The sequence below is a fragment of the Lepeophtheirus salmonis genome, chromosome 4 (genome assembly GCF_016086655.4).
Source record: "Lepeophtheirus salmonis chromosome 4, UVic_Lsal_1.4, whole genome shotgun sequence".
Classification (NCBI taxonomy): domain Eukaryota; kingdom Metazoa; phylum Arthropoda; class Copepoda; order Siphonostomatoida; family Caligidae; genus Lepeophtheirus; species Lepeophtheirus salmonis.
The window spans coordinates 7,508,999-7,523,745 of NC_052134.2; the positions used below are offsets into that span (position 1 = coordinate 7,508,999).

General features: G+C 34.2%; 2 protein-coding genes and 1 long non-coding RNA gene across 4 annotated transcripts; 2 read left to right on the forward strand and 1 right to left on the reverse strand.

Moving 5' to 3' along the window:
* Nucleotides 1-2,296: 2,296 nt before the first annotated feature.
* On the forward strand, nt 2,297-5,785 carry IleRS-m (Isoleucyl-tRNA synthetase, mitochondrial). Its single transcript, XM_040710766.2, has 3 exons — nt 2,297-2,699; nt 2,761-2,884; nt 3,046-5,785. The coding sequence occupies exons 1-3, from the start codon at nt 2,632-2,634 to the stop codon at nt 5,563-5,565; spliced, it is 2,712 nt and encodes a 903-aa protein (XP_040566700.1). The 5' UTR covers nt 2,297-2,631; the 3' UTR covers nt 5,566-5,785.
* Mau2 (Mau2 sister chromatid cohesion factor) lies at nt 5,587-8,794 on the reverse strand. 2 transcript variants are annotated; one of them, XM_040710767.2, is made up of 8 exons: nt 8,533-8,794; nt 8,270-8,477; nt 7,595-8,053; nt 7,325-7,531; nt 6,934-7,266; nt 6,665-6,870; nt 6,406-6,608; nt 5,587-6,335 (listed from the first exon to the last, which is right to left on the reverse strand). In XM_040710767.2, exons 1-8 carry the CDS (start codon nt 8,556-8,558, stop codon nt 6,079-6,081), a joined length of 1,899 nt encoding a protein of 632 aa, XP_040566701.1. In that variant the 5' UTR covers nt 8,559-8,794; the 3' UTR covers nt 5,587-6,078. The 2 variants fall into 2 exon arrangements, with proteins under 2 accessions (XP_040566701.1, XP_071743681.1); XM_071887580.1 differs by having other exon boundaries at nt 6,665-7,266; nt 8,533-8,694.
* A 1,760-nt stretch (nt 8,795-10,554) lies between these two features.
* Nucleotides 10,555-13,225, forward strand: LOC121116272 (uncharacterized). The gene is made up of 4 exons (XR_011779600.1): nt 10,555-11,729; nt 11,818-12,081; nt 12,138-12,358; nt 12,461-13,225. It is a non-coding gene; the product is annotated as an uncharacterized lncRNA (long non-coding RNA).
* The last annotated feature ends 1,522 nt before the right edge of the window (nt 13,226-14,747 follow it).

Genomic DNA, 14,747 nt, shown 5'->3' on the forward strand with positions numbered 1-14,747 from the left:
TTTCTGAGGGTTTTTTTTTGTCCAATTGCAGATTTTTCCAATAATTGTTACACATTGCCAGGTTGATACAGTTATCTCTGAGTTCCAAATAGCTAAAGGCTTCTCATGGATTTGGAAAAGTGGTTGTAGGTACAAGACGGTGTAAATAAAAAAGGGAAGGGTTGGGGTAGATTATTGGTCCGCGTCGCTACTCAGCTTGTCCGGGCCCTATAATATGATAACTATACTATACTATTTTCTATGCAAGGGTTTCCCAAACTTTACTATGCCAAGGCTCCCAATACTAATAATTTTTTAGCTGAGACGAGACATGTGTATTATGTATTTGTAGCCTGAAAATAACCCTCAATTCTCCATCTTCCTGCGCCCCCTTCCCTAGCCTCCCCACGACGAAAACCATTGTCTTAAGCAACCTTAGTTGTCAGAGATCCTGCTGAAACTTTGGCCACTACGTATGAGGTAACTGCGACCCTGTTTGTGGCTAATATCATTTCCTGGGCCGAATTTTCTACTCACTATTATATTTCTTAAGCCAGGGTTTCCCAAACTTTCCTTTGCCAAGGTCCCCTACACTAATACATCCTTAGCTGAGGTCCCTTTATACGAAACATGTTTACTGAGTATGTGTAGACTGAAAACAATTATCCATCTTTCTGTGCCCCTCGCCTCACGGCCCTACTTTTAAAACTAATGTCTTAAGCAATCTTAGTTTTTGGGTCCCTTCTGGAACTTAGGGCACTACGTATGAGGTAACTGTGGCCCTGTTTATGTCTGATATCATTTTCTGGGCCTGAATTTTCTTACGACGCCCCTTGTTTTAAATGCCTGACCAAACTGAGCATTTATATAAAAGAACCGAGGCCGAGACCAAAATCGCTAAAATTAAGGTTGTGCCCTTGTCAATTATATATTGCATTTTCAACAGTGTCAAAATGGGTGTATATTTGATTATATTTATATTAAATGTCCGAAACATCAAAAAATATTGAATACATGGAGGTTTTACAATAGAAATTTACTTATTATATAATTATAGTTTATAGTAATTCGATTTAATTTAGAATTTTATAATGAAAAAGCTATATATAAATAACTGTCATGACGTTCCATTAGAACAGCTGCAAGCTGTCGGGACTAGAAGAAAATAAACACAAATCCTTAGTGATGAAAATCGTCTGTATTTGGGTATGTTAAAAAAAAAGAAACCAAAAATCAACATGTTACTCCTGACAATTTGAAGAATGTTTTTGAAGAAGGCAGCTTTTCAAAACTATATACGTCAGACATTCGATAGGAGTGGTAATCCCTCTCAGGACAAGTTCTAGTGGTTTGGTTGGATGTCATTAAAATGTAATTGTAGCATTTAACATGTTTTTTTTTCAATTATACAGTCCTAGGAGAGCTGTAATACAAACAAAAATTATGGACTCAGACTTGACTCGAAACCATAAGTATTGTCATTGACTCGGAATGAAAACAATATGAAAAAGCGGATTAGAGTATACCTTTTCCTTGAATAGTGATACTACCAACAAATAGGGACTGTTTTATGCACAAGAATCAAAACCTCGCATGATCTCATATTGTAACCCTAAGGAGAAGTCAGAATTTATGTCGAAAAGTTCAAATGACTCTGTGGCATATATTTATAACTTCTTTATATATTTTCTTTGGGTTGGAGTCATTTAGAGCCTTACGCTATAATTCAATTACAAATTAATTCTGCATATATGAAATTGATGACTAAGACGGCCGGCTGTAATGCTAACATGCAAACCTAAAACATTTGATAAGTTCACTTTATTGTTTGGAATCAACCTCAAAAATACACCCAATTGACCCCACCCTACTCAATCAATGGATAAGAGTCTTATCAAACAAGAGATGTTATATAAAACTGTAATATAATGTACACATCTACAAACCAATAATTTAAAAAAATATTATAATTTAATATATTATATTAAAAGATAAAACAAAATCTTATCCAGGTATTAACTTAATGTTCGATGTTTAAATAAAAGTTATTAATATTATTGGTTTCCATTCCAAATTAATAAAACAAATGGCATTTGCATAATAATTATTTAAGAGTGAATTCTTTAATAACCTCTGAAGCAATGAATTACTAAATTGTATAATCATTCTGAACACAATAAATATATATTATGATATAAAATTAATTTAATTTTACGAAATTAAATTACTTTTTATTTGGTTATGCAGTATGAATTATTCTCAACAAAAAGCCTACGAAGATTGTATCGTCATAATTAAATATCGCTTTATCCATATCAAAAAATAGAAAATAATAACTTTTTTGAGGAACATAGAATTAAGATACTAATGAATTATGTCTTTATATATCTTAAATAGAATAAAATGACACCCTGTCAGAATAAAGGAGAATAATTAATGGTGCAATTATATATTTTATTAGATAGCCCCGGAATATGATAATTAATAGTTTAATAAACCCATCCCAGGATATATATTTAGAATTTCGGTTTTTCAAAATAGTTAATTTCCGAGGTTTCGTGTCTCAACAGCAATAACCGCATGCGAAGCTTCAAACAATCAATGTAAACACTCCATCTAATAAATAATATCTATTCTATAGAAAAGTAAAGGATGTCACGGATATTACGTTCTCCCTTATCAAAATCCCTCTACAGAATATGTTTTTATTCATCGTCAAAGTAATTATAAGGTTAAGTAATTTATATTTTAACTATTTATTGCCTTTGATTTATAATTCAGGAATCCTTATGCGTCAACTGTGTTGCTTCCAAAAACCGATTTTCCAGCAAAGATCACAGGAAAAAATCGCATTGAGAAGGACGAAGTTATTTTAGAGATTTTAAAAAAACGGAGAAAGAATGAAGTCAGTAAAAATACGAATTTTATTTGCATTATAGCATGATCCGAGGAAGAACAATCAATGACAATCGATTTTCAGTTATCTGAAAATTTGATTAATCACTTTTAAGTATCAACATGTCCACTTCATGAAAATAACTTGGTTTGCTATAACGCAAATAAAAGGATGTTACTGCGAAATACGACTACGTGATCCATGATGGACCCCCTTATGCTAATGGTCGCCTACATTTGGGACATGCAGTTAACAAAATTCTTAAAGACATTTTATGTAGAAGGCAGAGATCTCTTGGAAAATCTGTGCATTTTAGACCTGGATGGGATTGTCATGGTCTTCCTATTGAGCTTAAGGCCCTCAAAGATACAAAAAGGGCATACAATCCAAAAGATCTCAGGGAAAAGTGTCGTAGTTTTGCATTTGACGCCGTGGAAGAGCAACGTAAGGAATTTGAATCATGGGCAATTGATGCAGCATGGTGTAATCCCTACATTACTTGCAAACCGGATTATGTCAAAAAACAGTTTGTCCTCTTTGGGAAATTACTCATGCAGGAAAAAATGATATTTAGAGACTTGCTTCCAGTGTATTGGTCTCCAAGCTCTCGAACAGCTTTGGCAGAATCGGAATTAGAATATCATAATAAAAAAAGTTCTTCAATTTATGTTAAATTTCCACTCAGTGATGATAGATATGCACTTATTTGGACCACCACTCCGTGGAGTCTTTTTTCCAACAGAGCAATTTGTTATGCACCAGGAGCAAAATATGTTTTTGCAGAATTTAAAGAAATGAAAGGTCATTACTTAGTTGCAGAAGCTTTATTACATAATTTGCCTTTTCAAGTGAAAAGTGTGGAGCCTGTTCTTGAAGATAACTTTAAGGATCTAAAATATTTTAATATCCACAATCAAGTGTGTTCATTAATAGAAAGTAATCATGTTAAAATAGACTCAGGTACGGGATTGGTGCATACAGCTCCATGTCATGGACACGAGGACTTTAAAGTAGGGAAAATTGCAAAATTGGATTTGGAAAATAGGTATATTGATGCAGACGGGCGATTCAACTTCCAAAATAATAATGGGCATACCTTACATGGGACTTCAATATTCGAGGATGATAAAATAATCCATTTTTTTAAAGATTCTATAATACATGAAGAAAAAATCGTTCATTCTTATCCATTTGATTGGAGATCCAAGAAACCTGTCATTGTAGTGACGTCTAATCAATGGTTCTTTGATACAAAAAAAGTATCCAAAATAGCACATGAAATTGTGAACAAGCATGTTGACATTATTCCCTCTAATCGAAAGCAATTTTTTATGGAAAACCTATTAATTCGTCCTTATTGGTGTATCTCACGACAAAGAACGTGGGGTGTACCAATACCCGTTTTTTATGATAAAATCAAGGATACTCCTGTTGTCAACGAAATGCTGATCGAAAGATGTTCCCAATTAGTAGACTCCTTTGGAACAGATTTTTGGTGGAGTTTGTCTGATGAGGAGATCCTGAAAGGCACTGGACTTGATCATAAAGATCTCAGAAAAGGCAAAGATATATTTGATGTATGGTTTGATTCGGGGATTTCATGGTCACACTTGCCCAATAAACAAGCGGACATTTACATAGAAGGGCATGATCAATTAAATGGATGGTTTTATACATCTCTCATGACATCCACTGCATGCAGAAAACTTTCTCCATTTAAAAAGATTTTTGTTCACGGGTTTACTATGGATGATAAAGGTAAAAAAATGTCAAAATCCCTGGGAAACGTCGTATCTCCTTCAGATATTATACAAGGATCTAGGGAAAAGAAGTCAAAGAAGTTCATAACCCCCTATGGTGTTGATGTGTTGAGATACTGGGTTGCAGCCCATGGATCTCAGTCTTCGAGTATTTTAGTAACTGAGGGATCCTTAGCTGACTCTAAAATAGAGATTGATAAAATACGTAATGCTTTAAGATTCTGCATGGGTAATTTGAAGGACTTTGATGATGTTTCAGTTCCTCCAACTACAATGCTTGATAAATATTTACGTCATAGAATTACTATTTTGGATGATGAGATGAGTGAGTGCTATGAGAACATGAATTTTGGGAAGATTTGTCGCTCCTTGTCAAATTTCATCACCAATGATTTAAGTGCACTTTATTTTTTGGGCGCCAAAGATCGATTATACTGCGATGATGTTCATTCCCTTCCAAGAAAATCTGCAGTTTTTACACTGAAAGTCTTACTTGAGTTCATGTTACATTGGATTCAGCCTATTTTGCCCATACTTACAGAAGAGATATCAATGCACACAAAAATCTACCAACATTCCATTTCTTCATTTAAGTTTCTGAATCAACAAGTCTACGACGAAGTTGCGCAACTATTAGAAAAAAGAGACTACATATTAAAACAAATGGGCAATCAAAGATGGACCCTTGTCGTTAAGTCAAGACCTCCCTATTCCACCTCTTTAAGTGACTTGAGAGAAATACTTCGAGCTGACCAAATAGTAGAAGAAGAAAAAGGAGATCCAGGAAGTATCCAGTTCTCTCTATTGAATAGTGAATTTGCAGCTCTGCCGGGTGTGAGCCTCATTCCCTGTCAAAGATGTAAGCTCAACAAATGTGAAAAAGAAGAAACCATTTGTCAAAGATGTGAGTCTATAATATTAGGTAAATAAATCATCGAGTCCTTATGGGGCTGTTCTTGATATATAAAAGTTATATATATTAATATCATAATCTCAGAAGGTTTGTTATTTATAAAATACAATTCCAAATACAAGAGAATTTTTTTATCAAACAAACAAGATTAATTCTACCAAAAAAACTACACAATTAAATAAAAATAGTTATTTATCCAAAATTAAAGAAGTAATTTGAATATAACTAAAAAGTTTATTTCTTGTAAGTATTCATTATTTTATATTCTTCATCAATGTAGTCAGCAATGAATTTTGCAATTTCCACAATTTGACCAAATATTGAGTCTTTATTTAAAAAAATATCAGTCTTCATATGAAAATGCATTGGAAAATATGAAGATGGAGAGAAAATCTTTGATTGAGTAGTTTAGTTAATCCTTGTTCTTAAAGGAAATGATGAAACATAAAAAGAAAAAACAACCGCAATTGTATTGTTTTCAGGGATACAAGGAGGATGCATCTGAATAAATATATTGTGAGCGAGAATGTTTAATACTGTCGCTGATGAGTAGGCATAGGAAAAGATGATGAGGAAAGACCAGCATCGGAAGTTGTTGGAGGAACAGCCTCCAAATGATTATCTGAAGAAGCGAAAGAAGGGAAAGGTCCATCGGTCCAATGAACGAGATTATGTTCAGGAAGCTGGGTAGCCTTAAAATGGTCTTTGAGGAGTATTTGGGAGTAGTTGTTGTGCATTAGAAGCCCTTCTTGCTCTCTTAAATGATCGCCAGTTAATTGATTGAGGTCTGTAAACAAATTCAAAAATGTAATTCCTTACAACAATACAAATAAATAAAAAAGAAAATCAATTCACACCTTTTAAAATAGCCGAGGCCCATAGTTGTACGTGTAGATCAGGAATTTTAGAAGCTAATTGCATGGCTGGATTAACCATATTTAAAGATTCTCTTGAATTTCCCAAAGATAGGAATATATGTCCAAGCAGAACCAATGAACATGATGTAAGACGGTTCAGGTCTTCTGCGTTCGCCATCTTCAAAGTTTCTCTCAGGTATCGTCTAAAAAAAATCAAATTCAAAATGATGCCTCAATATATATACTTATTACTAATTACTTCGAGTCATTATATTTTGCAGCAAAAAATGACTGAAGTCCTTGTATATAATAAGCAGCAGCTTGGAGACTATGAGAATTAGAAGGAAGCTTTTCAGGGGAAATCCGATCCAAGAGGGCAAGAAAATCTCCGTCTCTCCTACTTCTAACATAGACAATAGCGAGGTTCAAGTTAGCAAACGTCCATAATTCCCTTTCTTGAGACGTCTGAAACAAAAAACAAATGAGTATATATATGCTCATAGAAAAATAAATTTGCCATAAAGTTACCCTTAACGCTGCATTGAATTGATTTTCAGCCGCATCCATGCAGTTCATGCTCATTGCATAGAGACCAAGTAGTGTATGCAACTGAGTTCTGTGTCTTAGTAACAAAAACGCATTAGTCTCGAGAAGTCTACATAAGTGGCCTAATTCTTGTACGGCTCCACTCTTGTTCCCTGTGACTAAACGGCATTGAATTATATGCTCTAAGAGAAGAACATGAAAGGTCGATAGTATTGCGCCTGATTGAAGAGGAAAATCCTTGCCACCAGACTTCATTTTTTCGATTTGGGCTATAGCCTTGTCGGTGTATTTCTGAGCTTTATCCATGTATCCAGCCTAAAGAAAGGAAGTACACAATTAAGTAAATAAGGCTAATATAATTTGAGAAACTCACTTGCATACTGTGCATAACTGTAACCAAATACACTAAAATACATAAATGCTCCTTAGACAGCCATTGAAAATTGTCAGCAATGTTATTTGAGATCATTTCTTCATCGGACGGCCATCCTGGGGATGTAATAGTTTGAATGGATTGCTGTAACTGCTTGAGTACAACTTTAACGGATTTGACCTGACCCATCATTAAATAATAGCAGACCTTTCAAAACATATAAAGATGTAATTAGGTACTATAGCATGGAAGTAATCATTATGATCTTACTTGTAAAACTAGGAAAAACATATGAAGGTATTCTTTTTGATATTTTGCAACAGCTTCTTTTTGATGCGAGTTTGTAGATATCCACATCTCAATGAGAGGACCCGTTTGATGAAGTATTATATTAGCTTCGGAGAAATTGCGTTCAAGTAAAAGAAGCATAGCTTTGGACAGAGAAAAGAGGACTCGTGTGTAGTAGGCTTTAAACATGTTGGCATAGTCCGTGCCAGCTCCAAGAATCGAGACCGCAGATACTAGATCCTTTTCGAATACATGAACACTTGCAAGTTGGAAAAGGAGGCGGATGTGCCAGTAAGGGTGTCTTTGTGATGTTTCTAAAGTTTTTTTAAGGATTTGTTTTGCATGAGTGAGGCCTCCTTGGGATTCAAAGAGAAGAGCTAGAACACTTCCACTCTCAAAGGTCACATCTTCCAAACCTGGAATGTTCTGTGACTGATACCACTAGTGGAGCAATCCAGGATAAAAAAAGAGTGGAAAAATTAATTTAATATATAGAAATACAGCAAATCATTAAAAAGAAAAAGGCGGCAAAATAATGGTAATTAGTGTTTTTGTAATTGGGCAAGGATAAAGACTGGGCTCATGAGTAAGGGAAATGAGGATAGTGAGTGCAGAGGAGGGGTGGGAGTGCCCGCCCTTGTGGCTTAGCGTCCTTACAGCTTGCTCTATGTGATGTTTGGCGAGATCCGTGTTGTGAGATTCCTTGAGGAGTAAAGACCCGAGTTGAAGGTGTGTTCGCGCCTCAATAACAGGACTAAGGTCCGGCCTTCCCAATGAGAAGATTCCTTGTAAACACCGGATTCCGGATTTGACGTCTCCTTGACTACGAATAAAGTGCGCTGAAAGTCCAAGCAAAGCCACAACGCTGGAAAAAGAAAGTATCTCAAAACAAGGTCAATGGAGTCACTATGGGGCATTACCTCGGAGGATCCGAACCTGTGGCCATTTTCGTTATTTTGATCGCTTCTTCTCTTTTAATTTCCTTCCCGAGATCCTGACGAGAGGGGCCGGGAGGGGAATCTGAACCTAAATTTGCTCAAGGAAAGGAATGGGTTGGATGATCTATGACGTCATAAGTCAATGAAAGAAAGGAGCGTAGAGAGAAAACACGGAACCTCGTAGTATTCTTCACACGCCGCTAAAACAGGGACCTCTCTTCTTGAGTCCTTTTTCTCTTCTTCCTGCAAATGACGTTCATAGTATTTATTATTATTGTTTTAGTATACAGAGCGTTTTCAATGACGTCATAAATTGCATCATAGTTAAAGGGGACCCCATATTGGGGGCTCTTAATTGATTTTTTACTACAAAAAAAGGACACATTTCCTATAAATCCTGATGAAACTTCATCAAATGGCTTTGTGAATAAAAAAAGACTAAACATTTGCATTAAATAGTACTTGATTTCAATGATAAACACTGATATTTAAAAATAATATGTACACTAAAATTCTAGATTAGTACTCTCTTTTTTTTTTTGATCGATTAGGGACAAGAAAAGTAGGATAGGATAGAATAGTTGGAGAAAAATATCTTACTCTTCCTGACACAGAAATAAGTAAGATCACGGCAACCAAAAAATGAGCTATCATGGGTTTAGGCATCTCACAAGTTGCTACTTGTTAATAGAAATCCTTGCATTAAAAGGATTCTTCTCGGGACCTAGACCCCGCCCCCATTTTTGTCCGGAAAGGTGTCTGTAAAAAATCTTAAGAAGTACACTTTTTTTTGTCATACATAAAACAGCTTTACCTATTTAAAAAAATGACCTTGTGTTAATAGAATATACCTATTCATAAAGTTAAATCCGTCACTTCTAGCTCAATAAAAAACGTTATGCAGCACTGTATTTAGTAAGAAAATAGACGAAACGATAAAAATCCCTTAATAAAAGAAGGAAATTCAGCTAATATGTTATTTTTTATTCTGTATAAGTTTGTCTATAATAATTTGGATGGCATAAGTGTTAAATATACAGCAATAGCTGCTATATATGATTATCTTGTCGAATATATTATGCAATTCATACGCCTGCAAATACCCTTAATAGGCAAAAATTTTAAAGAAAAAGACATAAAAAGTAATGCCAAATTCTCAAAAGAATAATTGAAGATAAAATACGTCGGGTTTGATGGCAAAAGTGATCTTATCAAGTTGGTTAAAAGTATTGAATATCAAGAGAGCTTCCAATCAAAATAATATTTTGTACAGAAAAAAAGAAGAAAATAGTGTGTTTTTGAAATTTAAAAACGATATATAAACTAATTAATGTAAGTCTTCCTTCCATTTATGAGCCCCAACATGAACATATTGATCCTGTTTCACCAATTAGTGGATAGACAAAGTATCATGCGAGATAAGTACTATCTGTGATAGAAGATCACGAGAGTTTAGAATAAATAGTTACATTCCTATGTGATGGTTGTAACACCATTCTAGGAATTTGAACGGGCCTAGTAAGAAGGCTTGAACTATCCCTTCAAATGTCCTTTCAATGGCTCATATGTCAACGGCATATGAATGAATTTATATTGAAGGAAATATTCAAACAAGTAGATTGTGACAGCAAGGACCAATTATTTATAAGGGGCTTTAGGACAATCCATAAACGAAGACTTAACAAAAATACCAATGGCTGTTTCAGGAAAAGTTAAACAAATGATTGAAGATATTTTGACAGATTTAAGTAAATACCAACGCTACTTTCTTGTCATGTGCCATAACATTTATGTCAGAAAACATTATCCCTTGTTCCCACTTGCTCCTTAAGTCACCGAAAATTAACTTGGTAACCCTCAAAATTTGAAGAGTGTTTGAGAGTAGAGAAGCTTACCTGTCATGATGTTTTATTAGATTAGCTGTGAGTAGCTCTGTGATATATGGAACGAAAGAAAGAAATCATACTCCGTATGACGCAACCTCTGAAGCTCACCTTTTCAGTTAGTTATTCAAAGGATATTATTTATTACTGTTGTAATACGGAGGGCTTTTAATAATGTCATAAATTACATGTGTGTGACTAGTAAAAAGTAAAGGAATCAGTTCCTGAAGAGCAGCAAGTCTTCGGGAGTCCTTATTCCTTCCTCAAATCACGATGCGGATAAGTAACTACTTCATTGTCGTCATATGGGATTCAAGATGCTAAATTTTACTACGAGACAGCAAGTGTAGTTATTTAGTTATAGTTGTGGAGGATATCCACCTCGTTAGGGAAGGACTTTGTTGAGAGGAAGATGAAAAACACCTATATATCCTTATAAAGTTATAGGGATTTCCCTATATATATATAGTCCAATTAAACGAAGCGTATTGTCATTTTAAAAACGTTAATATTATATTAATTCAACTATAAACCTACTATTTACATAGTCTGTTCCATATAGTCTCTAATTATTTGATTTTAAACTGCAAGGCCTAACCAAATAAGGAAATTTGTGTATAGTATAGTGATGATTATTTTTTATACTTTTATAATACAATTTAGATAATTTAAAAAACTAAAATTTCTTGTTAATTGTGTTTGATATTTTATATATTATTTAATTTGTAAATCTAACATAAATGTATGATGGTTTATGTTTTTAGTATGTAGATTATATTTAATTTAAGCCTTCTTTTTTAAACTTGGAACTTTAGACATATTTTGGAATACTCTACTTTGTCGTTTCATTAGTTATTATTCTGAGAATATGGTTCATAATGAATTACAATTTCATGGAGTGTGACGTTTTCAAATCTACTATAACGGATAAAAAACGTATAAGTCAATTATTTGTAGTATATCTTCATTAAACATTTTGCTAATAAATACTTTCGTTATACCCTCAAAAATCATAATAAAGCAGGTAGCTGATAATCAAATCAGTATTTTAAACAATGCTACCATAAGTATTTCTCCCCCCTTCTCCTTGCACGCGTTTTTCTCTTCAGGATTATCAACTTCTATTATAAGGATTACCAACTGCAAGAACCCGCTCCCGCTTTTGAGAACATATAACATTCTGTATTCATATTCAAAGACTCCTGTAAGCAGGACCGGGCACGCACAAACATGAATTCAAATATGCGTGCAACATGGGTATATTGAAAAAAACAAAAAAACAGTGCAACGTGCTTGGTAGGATAATAAGTAATAACTAATAACTATTAGTTACTTTGTGGACGCCATTTTTATGGTGTTTTTTAATTACAATCATGCCCACTAGGTTTTGTTTGTGCTCCAGGGTGCAGAACGGGCTATGAAAACGAGCCACAACAGTTTGGGGTGACTATCTATTTTTGACCAAGCAAAGAGAGAACCCCCGGACTTGATACCGCCAGGCTGAGAGCCATTCTAAGAGAAACAGATCTGAAGAAGACAGATTAGGCACCATCCAAAAGTACAAAGCTGTGTTCCCTGTATTTCAACGAATCTGATTTCATCTGTGAGTTAAAAGAAGTCAGACCCTTGGCAAGGCTCTAAAGAAGAGGTAAGACAGCTGCTCACTTTTGATGCGTATTCTTGTAACTGTCCTTCTTTTACAAGTACCTCAAACCAGATGAGGTACCATGACTATGGCCAAACTGACCCAACTACCTCTCCAATTTACCATCAATTTGGCCTCCTTTCTGGGAGCAAAAGAAGAAATTAATCAAACAGAGACCTGAGAAGACATTCAACTAAGTGGAGGGATCTACTACATCAGCGTGAGACAGATTCTGGAAGCAGAGAAAAAGATTGTATTCTGAGTCTTGTCAAATTCTCAGGTAAATAAGATATTTGTTAATAGTAAGCTTCTTTATTTTCGTATTTCTTATTTTTACAATATAATAATATCATTACAATATTTTACTTTTTTAAATTTTCAGGTATGACTACTTCAGAAATTAAAGCTCTGCTGGAAGAAGACCTGGTAAAAGCTAGCTCATTTTAACTAACTGGAACTAGCTTCCAAGGGAGAGAGTAATGCTTTCTACTTTGTTGCCGGGTATATTGGTTTTTCTTTAAAGAAGATCAGCTGTGCATCATGCCAAGAGTTAATGGTCATCAGAGACACACCTCCGGACTCAATAACCTTCGATAGCCCAACTAATCAGCATGTAGACCTTAAAGAAGTCATCGACATAATGAGCAGAGGGGGGTTGTCGACTCCATCCGACCTTCTCTACCTCTCCTGTCTTTATGCTCACTCCATGTTCTCTTACATCACAGCTACTCCTGAAGAGAAAGACAGTTTACTTGGCACCCCGAATCCTAGAGCTTCATTTGTTGCCACATTCATTGACAGGATGCAGGACAGTTTAAACTCTGACATTATCGCCGTTGTGGGAGTAAAGTGCGAGGAAGGACAGGACAGCTTTTCTTCAAAGAATTTAATTCTCTTTGTTTACTGTCCTGGGTAAAAATTTAAGTGCTAAACTGAATGATGACGTCCAATTTTTAACAAAAAAGAGAATGGCAGCTAAGAATTCAGAAGCTAATAGGAAAAAAGCTCAATTTCAATCAAAATATTCTGACTTGTAAACTTGGACAAACTTTGTACTTTTTGATTGTGTCTTTTTCTTTTTTATAAGTTTTTAATGTTTATTTTAATTAAAATACTAATAAAATACCACTTTTATTAGAAATATATAGCCTCATTTTTATTATTTGGATGATTTTACTTAGCAAAATACTTTTAAAAACGCTTTATTTCGTAGCAAAACACTTTAAGAGAGACATTCCAAATAGAATAAACAAAGCCCCACATTGGAAACGCGTGAGTGCAGGGTCGTGTCCTTGTCATATCTGATCATCCACCACCTCGGATGAGGGGAGGGGGAAAAAAGTAAACAAGGATATAAACAAAAATTTCTCCGATGTCAATCCTCGATTCTACGCTGAGTTCAAGAAGGACTTACGTTTATAACTCTGAAACAAATCCATTAGGGTTATTCTCCGTCTTTTATGAACACAAGCAAATGTTCAATCCAGTTTAATATATATCCATGATAGTTTGTATATAGTAGGGACTATTTAATGTACAAGAATGGCCTCTAGGTAGTCCTGTATCCAATCAATTTGCAAAAGCTCAGAGGATCTCAAATTGTAAACACTAAGAGAAAGTATGACTTTCTGTCAAAAAATTCCAAATACTCAATAAATATTGGAAAATGCGGAAATTAGAGAGAAAAAACCGCATCAAATATAGTTAATTATTGCCTTCAAACCTATTTTTTTCATTATTGTTGTTATAATATATATTATTAAACAGTGTTAAATGTTGTTGCTATTCAGTTTTCTTTGATATTTATTTGCCCTATAAGGAAAATTATAACCTTAAAAAGATAGATCCTTATTACACACAAAAGCCTATGCTAACGTATTTTGACCTCCAAAAACTACACATCCTTTTGTTTACTACCATTTACTTCACTTCATTCTTCCATCACTTCTGTGATTACAAATTTGTCAATATATACGATAGAAATTTCAAAATAATAAATTAAATTTATATGTATTAGTATTTCTATTATTTGTCAAAACTCATAATATGTCACAATAATTTCATAGTCACATTCCTTTTTCCTTTTTTAAGGCAAAAAAACATCATTTACAGCCTTTTTCAATTTGTCTTTTCTAAAAACGTTATTCTCACAAATTTTGCCTTGTCCTTAAAAAACTAAAATCCCTAATTTTTACAAAAGTGACTTTTGTTCTATTATTTTATTTGTCAATTTAGTTATATAATTTATTTGAATATGTAAGGTAATAATTTTAAAAAGGAACAACACCCCCGTTGACTCACAAGGGATCGATTTACCTTCTTTATATAACAACAAGTAAGACTGGAGGGGACTGGATGAGACCGAACTGGACTGAACGGCAGTCCTTGCTCCTAAATTAGGGGCAACAAAACAGTAATAAGAATCCCTTTTTTTCATCTCTTCATCTCTTTTCTATAATTTTATATGTCAAATTTGGCATTTTTATAAGAAAAAACATTATTTAAAAATTGTAAATATCATATCATTTTCAGTAATTTATTTCCTACAAAATTCATCACCGGAATTTAATTTAATTTTGGAGTGACGTAATACGAATTATGTCCATGAACTAGTTAGTAGTTTTTGTGTTATGCTGTACAGGGGGGCTGAGTTGGTAGTCGGGCACTGG

Excerpts from the sequence above, each read along its gene's own strand:
- IleRS-m (XM_040710766.2), top strand. The coding sequence starts at position 2,632 with ATGTCACGGATATTACGTTCTCCCTTATCAAAATCCCTCTACAGAATA. Across the intron at positions 2,700-2,760 it reads TGTTTTTATTCATCGTCAAA|GAATCCTTATGCGTCAACTG; the intron begins GTAATTATAAGG and ends TTTATAATTCAG. Across the intron at positions 2,885-3,045 it reads AAAAACGGAGAAAGAATGAA|GATGTTACTGCGAAATACGA; the intron begins GTCAGTAAAAAT and ends CGCAAATAAAAG.
- Mau2 (XM_071887580.1), bottom strand. The coding sequence starts at position 8,558 with ATGGCCACAGGTTCGGATCCTCCGAG. Across the intron at positions 8,054-8,269 it reads AACATCACATAGAGCAAGCT|TGGTATCAGTCACAGAACAT; the intron begins GTAAGGACGCTA and ends TTGCTCCACTAG. Across the intron at positions 6,609-6,664 it reads GCAAAATATAATGACTCGAA|ACGATACCTGAGAGAAACTT; the intron begins GTAATTAGTAAT and ends GATTTTTTTTAG.